Source organism: Solanum tuberosum, unplaced genomic scaffold (genome assembly GCF_000226075.1).
Source record: "Solanum tuberosum cultivar DM 1-3 516 R44 unplaced genomic scaffold, SolTub_3.0 scf00233, whole genome shotgun sequence".
NCBI lineage: Eukaryota > Viridiplantae > Streptophyta > Magnoliopsida > Solanales > Solanaceae > Solanum > Solanum tuberosum.
In genome coordinates this window covers 687,392-695,240 of record NW_006239170.1, presented here as the reverse complement: position 1 = coordinate 695,240, position 7,849 = coordinate 687,392, and the positions used below count along the sequence as shown (strand labels likewise).

At 37.5% G+C, this 7,849-nt stretch overlaps 1 protein-coding gene across 1 annotated transcript; it reads right to left on the bottom strand.

Annotated features, from left to right (window-relative positions):
- Positions 1 to 2,163: 2,163 nt before the first annotated feature.
- Positions 2,164 to 7,557, bottom strand: LOC102581126 (lipoyl synthase 1, mitochondrial). Its single transcript, XM_006357464.2, has 4 exons — positions 6,987 to 7,557; positions 6,007 to 6,218; positions 4,981 to 5,360; positions 2,164 to 2,552 (listed from the first exon to the last, which is right to left on the bottom strand). The coding sequence occupies exons 1-4, from the start codon at positions 7,427 to 7,429 to the stop codon at positions 2,445 to 2,447; spliced, it is 1,143 nt and encodes a 380-aa protein (XP_006357526.1). The 5' UTR covers positions 7,430 to 7,557; the 3' UTR covers positions 2,164 to 2,444.
- Between the last annotated feature and the right edge of the window lie 292 nt (positions 7,558 to 7,849).

Sequence of the window (7,849 nt, the reverse complement as noted above, 5' to 3'; positions counted from 1 at the left end):
AATACTAAAAGTAAAGATTGACAATCAACTTTACGTGGAAACCTCCTTGCTCAAGGGAGTAAAACCACGACCTGTTCTCAACATGACTTTTCAAACTGCTTCCACTAATCTTCTCCAAGCAAAAGTAAAAGTCAGTTTACAAAATGAGATTAGCCTGCTATTCTCCACACTAAACAATACCTCCTATCACTTAGTTGAGCCAGAGCAGATACAACACTGCCCACTATACTAATCCTAACCGATTAATATAGACTTTAGAGTAAGAAACTAAGTTACCCTTAACCTAGCTCTTACAATGATTCACACAAGATTGAAACATTTCTTTCACAAGTGAAACGAATCCTACAATATAAGCATGATTACAAGCAAACAAAGTAACAACTGGTACAGAAAGCAAATGAAGCACTCTATCAGGTCCCTGCTGTTTTTTGAACCTTGATATGTCTCTCTTTGAATGAATGATCTTTTTGTTGTTTGTAAGTTGAATATATTGGACAAAAAGAATTATTACCCAATGTACAAACACCCTCGTCGCTTCTGATTGGTGGAGTACTCTGCAACTCCACCAATTTCCTAACGCAGACAGCTTTTACAGCTGTACAGCATATTGACACTGGACGAGCATACTCTGCAGAGGACCAGGTCCCTGCACTTGTGAGGAGATCATCAAAACATCTAGGAGCATTAGCACTTATCAAGTTTCGTATAGAGGATGGTGAGCTCATAGCAGAAGTATACGTTCTTAATTCGTACAGAGGATTATTTGCTCTCAGCAGAAGTAGTGCACAATCCAAAACCTGATAAGAGAGTATCCATTCTTAGAAATAAGAAGTTATTTTGAACTCCATATTATCAGAAAAGAGATTGGAGAAGTTGTGCAGTCAAACAATTGTTCCATGATTTGGTCACTCACTATGTTGCTGGACCACTTTTTTGAAAGAATGCTTTTGTACAACTGACTAGTTCTTTTTGGAGTTACTTTGCATGAACCGCTATTGAGAAAAACTGATGAAGTTACTGTTTGTGTACATTTGGGAGAAAATCAGAAAAAACTTCTTTTTGGTTGATGGTTTAAAATAGTTCCTCAAGTATCAATTGAATACTTTTTGTTACCAAGCTAAACGGTTGTATATTTACTTATAAGTTAGATATAAGATACCTTTTGATGGCCTTACAAGAGAAGACGTTAAATGTCTTTGCTAGGAAGGAAAACATTTTTCAATTTTCTCATGTTAGATTGGTCAAAATATTTTGGAAAGCGGAAAACAAGTTACTTTAAAATGAAGAAATGTGACTTTTCTACGGAAAACAAGCTCTACAAGGTGACTTGTTCTTTCACCTTCAGTAAGTCATTTCTCATCATTCCAGAAATGTATGAAGTTGAATCCCTTGACTTTCGTTTCTTCAACGAGTGCACATGTAAAGTGGAGATTACTTCCACTGCACCAGTCAGGAATTTGACATACGTCTTTTGTATTTATGATCATGAAATGCATTTTATAAACAGTGTCATTTTATAAGCTTTTGTGTTGAAGCTTTTATCTTTTCTACTTAAATAATATGTCCCTTCAAATTCTTTTGTAGAATGCTTTTGTAGAAATGACCAAGAGACATTGATACAATTTTGTTTTTTTTAAATGACCATTCCAACATTCCATTTGACAACTCAATTTAAATGGATTTCCATTGACAAATTGACAACCTCAAAAATGATACTGTAAAACTGTTTCATAGAAACGCCAAGAAAGATTGAATTGGCCAAATTAAGAAAAGAAAGAAGAGTGTGGAATGCCCAAACTTACATGTTACTAGCAATTACGAATTTTCACATCAACTATTTCCCCCAAAAATGGGTCGTGTAATGCACGAATTCATATTTAGTCCATCATCAAACTCCTATAAGAGGATAATACACCGAGTGAGAAACCAAATAAACAAACCGGGTGCTGACGGTAGCCTTGTCGCTAAAACGCCCATAACACGGAAATAAAGTTCCTTACGGAATGACAAGACAGTAATGTAGACACGAGATACCAAATGACGTCCATACACCATACAAGGCCTTAGAAATTCCCTTGCATGAAAAAATTGGGCAACATCGACAAATTTCAACCAAGTTGAACTATAAAATCGCACAAAATCAAGCTTTCTGATGCTTATGTATGGCAAAGTAAAAGCAATATTGAAAGAATAATTACATTAAGTTAATGTACAACTGCATGAGATTATTAGATATAACAACAGCTTACATGAGGCAAATATTTATAGCCCATCAGACTTTTGAATACCTACACCTTTTTTTTCGAGCTCTTTTCTCTTAGAGGAAACATGGCCAACAGAAAACAAGAGTCAGATAGCTAACTAAGCTTTTCAATCTCAAAAAATGTTGTGTGGACATCATGTTTGTGGTACAAAATGTAATGTATCATCTCAAAACCAGAAGCTTAAGACGAGGATGCTGCACGATCAGATTCTATCATGGATTTAATATAGAATTCCCCTGCCTTGTAGGACGACCTAACCATGGGGCCAGAAGCCACATATCGAAATCCCTGCAGAAACACCAGGTAGTTTATTAACAGTACTCAAATAACTAGGTGCTGCATTTGATATCAAAATATAGTAACGAAGCAACATTCCGAGCTTCGAGTTCGACCATGTCGTGCAACAATAAAGTAGTTCCAACTACACCTTGCTAGATGATACTGAGTGAAGTTGGGCAAAATAAAATGCAGAAATAAGAAAAATAACCAATCCATGATATATTTTGAGCAAGAAGGCCAGAGACGTAATTCTCAGATTTATCTATTACCTGTAAGACTAATTTAAATACTTGAAACTCAGAATTGACTTGTTATAAATCAGAGATTTGAACACTCAGAATTCTTTCTAATTTTTCTTAGAAATAATACGTACGGTCATATTTTTAAAAAATCAAAACGAGATATTAAAATTCGTACTTGCACCAAAACAAAAGATGAACTGCAACAGAATATAAAGTCAACATAATTTTGTGTTGTCCCAAATCACAGATCACTGGGGCATCAGTGCGTCTCCTCCTCACATACCCGAACCATCTCAGCCTCGCTTCCCTCATCTTGTCCACCACGGAGGCCACTCCTACCTTGTCCTGAATATCAAGGTTCCTCGTTCCTCACACACACTACTACATCCACCATTCGTCCTTGTGAGGAACAAACATTACCAACATACATTTGCACCAAGTCCATACAAATAAGTAACTATCCTCCAAAAACATGAAAAATGAAGAATCTTTCCAGAAAGCAGAACTACACCAAAGCAGCCACCGTAGAATCGCAAAATAACATAGGATCTACCCAAAATTAAAATTATCTTCTAAACAAATTCCTAGAAATTCTCCTTCAACCCTGATTGCCAGGGCGTTTAAGTGGGATAATGCTCTCATAGAAACATAAAGAGTAACGATGTTTATCAGAAAAATAAAACTAGAAAAAAAAAAAGAACCCAACATAACCATACAGTTTACCATGGGCGCTACTCAACAACAGCGTACCAATGTAATCCCACAAGTGGGGTCTGGTCCGTGGGCTCTACTCGAGTTTATATAATCACATTAGTTTTGTCTCATCCTACTAGCTAAAACAATTAGGACTTCACACATTAAAAAATGGGAAATAATCTGGCAAGATCAGACCTTTTGACTAATAAAAATCTTCCAATGTCGGAGGCAAACTTAATTCCTCACACAATGAATAGAGAATTCCATTCACAACAAAGCCATTGACCCCTCACTGGTGCAAGTACTGAGTGACCATAATGTACCTCTTAAGAGGAGGGAGAAATCACAGCATGATCCCCAGATTTTTCACAACTCATATCAGTCCACCCAATCCCAATTGTCTGGTCTTAAAAGGCATAAACTGTTCTTTCTTCCTTCCTTTGCATCCCAGCACCACGGAAACTATGATGTCTATCAGCAGACATGTGGTTTTGCCTTACATGCACACTTGTAGAAGACCAACTAATTCATCAAAAAATTTAACATAAAGAGAACTTTCAAATACACCCCATCCCTTCTGATAATTTAATAATCAAGAAAACTAGAATATCCCTCTTCTGTAACTTGGAAGATGACAACTAAACATAATTAGAGGCTTGGAGCTGAACATCTAAAGGTAAAAAGAACAAAGATGCTCAATTTCTTTATGGATATTAGAGAATGAAAGGGAGAATTACAGAAACATCTCATGTGAAGCTGTTTGAAGAAAAGGCTTCATTGTTGCTTCAACCAGTATGAGGGCTCGAGATTGAAAAAGGTTCCCAAAAGTAAATCTATTTGCTTATGGCACCCCCCTTTTTTTCTTTAATTAACTACAAAACCTTGCCCTTCCTTTTTTTTTTTTTTGATAACCGAGAAATCCATTTGTGACCCGCCCTTTGGACCAATCGCAACCTTCTAAACTCGGTGGGTAATGGCCCACCTCCTCTACCCTTCTCCACTTAAATACCGGACTTCACTTTGCATGGTGTGGGGCTTGAACCTGTGACCTAAGCCACAAATCCTCCACCTTTTGCCACTCGAGCTAGGCATTGGGGGTAAAACCCTGCCCTTCTTCAGGAAAGAAAACCACAATAACTTCAGATTGCTCCCTTTGCATAATCTCAAATAAGTTGTCAAACATCGAAAAAAACAGATGTAATGAAAAAAAGTAAGGACTCCGAGGATTTGCCACTACTCAATATTGTATCGGCTGACAAATTAATACAATGATGCTCCTTTGGCCTTCACCTAATTTATTTCTACCTTCTCCATAGTAGCAAACTTACAATCTCCAAACCTTAAAACAGATTAGACAATGAGATATATATTTTCTTTAGACGTGATATAGTATCTCCATCACAAGCAATATACTATATTACCCAATAGGCCATTACCCGCTCAGGAACATGATATGCAGGAAGACATATTAAATAATAAAAAGGGAGGAGTAAACAAACCATTTGTGTGCCGAGAACTTGATAATTCTCAAAGGCTTCAGGGGTTATGTATTCAGTAACAGGCATGTGACGCTTTGATGGTCTCATGTACTGGCCAAATGTCATTACATCAACACCCGCAGCACGCACTTTTTCCATTGTTCTAACAACTTGTTCGGGGGTTTCCCCACAGCCCAACATTATTGAAGTCTTTGTCAATGTCCCAGCAGGGGCATACTCCTTGGCCATCTTCAGAACGTCCATGGACTGCTTGAAGTTAGCACGATGATCTCGTACTACACTCTGAAGCTCTTCAACGGTTTCAATGTTATGAGCAAAAACATCTAATCCAGATTTCGCAACTTTCTCTACACACCCAGGATCACCTCGAAAATCTGGAGCTGCAGGATGAAATCAGATAATATTACAACCTTTTTGTTTGACTTTGACTATGTGATCGGATAAACAGATACACAAATAGGCTGGCGTTATACAAATTCCAATGTCAATAAGTCATTCACTATTTATTTTCCTTGATTAAACTTTTAGAAAGAAGGTAAATATGACTGAGAATAGCACTTGAACAAAAGGAACCATTACACTTGCCAGAATAGCACTCGGATTCAGGCACTCATACAGCCAAGGTCCACTAACAACCCGAAGATAATCAAATCAAATTAAAGCACATCAAACTGATGGCGCAGGGGGAAGAAGGAGAAAGAGCCAAAGAGGATGAAGTACAAAAACAGAAGCATGTGTATGGATGACAAGAAGTTGGACTTCTTATTATGATGCTAGATGTGCAATGATTGTTCAGTGATGTAACAATAAAATAAGGAACACCACTTATTTGCACAAGGCAGACTGTTGCCATTTATCAACCTAATTGCAGTAACTTTATTGAACTTTTGTAGACTATCTTACATATCAGATCAAGCACAAAGGTAATAGAGCAAACAAAGTCTGAAGCCACATAAATGTTCACAGTTTTTTGGGGTTCTGGTCTAGGAAGAAAGTTAACAAGGTATTTAAAAAAGGAGCGCTTACTCAGTGCTTCTATGAGTATATGTGGCTTCAATGCCTTCAACTTCTGCACTGTCTCAGTGAAATGACCACTTCCTTGATCAGGCAAATCATCACGGTCAACACTAGTGATCACAATGTAATCTAATCCCCATGAAGCAATGGCCTCAGCCACATTGGCAGGTTCATTTGGGTCAGGAGGAGGTGGAGTGCGTGATGTCTTCACATTGCAGAATCTGAAATTTCAAAGGCCAGATTTAGTAAATGATTATCACATGGATCATAAGTCTTGTTTATCCGTGCCTGAAGCAAATCTAAACTCAGTCTACTTTAAAAGATCTCTTCTACCCTTCCTCAATAACCACAGTGCACATACACTGAAAACAGGTTGGCTGAGAGAGAGAAAAAGAGATGAGCCAAGAAATTAAAATTCTTGTTTCTCATCCCCTATCTAACAGAATCCACTATGACCATGAAAATCCAAATTAACTTTCACTGTTATTATTGTTATACCTTCAGATCCGAACTACAATCTACTACCATAATATTTTGGCATGCCAATTCATTTCCATCATTCAGCTTATTTTGCATTCGTCATATATACAGAAGTGTCTAGGATAGTAGGAAAGTGCCACCCTGTTATCTATTTTGTTGAACATATTAACAAATATATCCAGTTCAGCTCCTTTCTCACCACAGAAACATAACGAAGAGATAAATGCAATTATGCTTACACATCGTCATTTAACATTTCCTTCCTTTCCCCTCACCTCATCTCCCCCAAACAAAAAAAACTTCCCTTAGCTTTAACTATCAACTGCCAGAAAAGGAAAAAAAGAATCTTTATTTTCTACAATAAGGAAAAATACAATATTTCCCCTTAGAAACTCGTGTACAACAAAAATTCAATTTAATATCAATCAAGCAACTAAAACTCAATCCCAAACTAATTTGAATCAGCAATAAATCAAAATGTGTAGACAGAATTAAAGAAATTGCATCACCTGCAACCTCTGGTACAAGTATCACCTAGAATCATGATGGTAGCGGTAGCTGTACCAGTTTCACCACCGGACCAGCACTCTCCCAAATTAGGGCATTTCGCCTCTTCACAAACAGTATGAAGCTTCAATTCCCTCAATTTCTTCTTGATCTGTGTGTATTTCTCTCCTCCAGGTATAGCTTCCTTCATCCATTTCGGTTTAGGAAGCGGCTTCTTCTTCGTCCCTACCTCAACCGAATACTCTTTATCCGATTGAAGTCTAGTGAAATCGGATAACGTCGGTGACTCCGCCGCTAACCGGTGGCGTAATCCCTCAAGGGTTTGAGGGTATTGTGGTGGAGATGCTGGTGTGGCGGTGGAAGAAGAGAATAATTGAGGTAAGAGATAGTGGTGGCGATTGGATTTGAGTGATCGGGAAACGAGAGATGTGAAACGGGAATTCATTTTTCCCGGCGGATTTGGCTGTTCAATTGACGCCGGAGGGAGAAGGAAAATTGGCTCACTTTCCCCTCTTTACTCAGTTTCCAGTTTGGCTGGTTGACATTGGGTGGTTGAAAAAGGTGTGGGGCCAAGGATGGGTGGGGCTAACTAATTTGGTAGGAGGCGGAAGGGATAACTAACTTCGAGATTAATTTTCAGATGCGTTATTCATATTTGGTTGAAATAAAATTACGATAATATATGTCTTGATTAATTATTTCAAGATTGTAGTATTATATTTATCCCACTCTAAGTGAGGAATAAGGAATAACTAATCTCAAGAATAATTTTTGGATGAGTTTAACTAATGTTTAATTAGGAGAAAATTAGGGGATAACTTATTCTAAGAAAGATTAGTTATCTCAAAATAGTAATGTTATTATT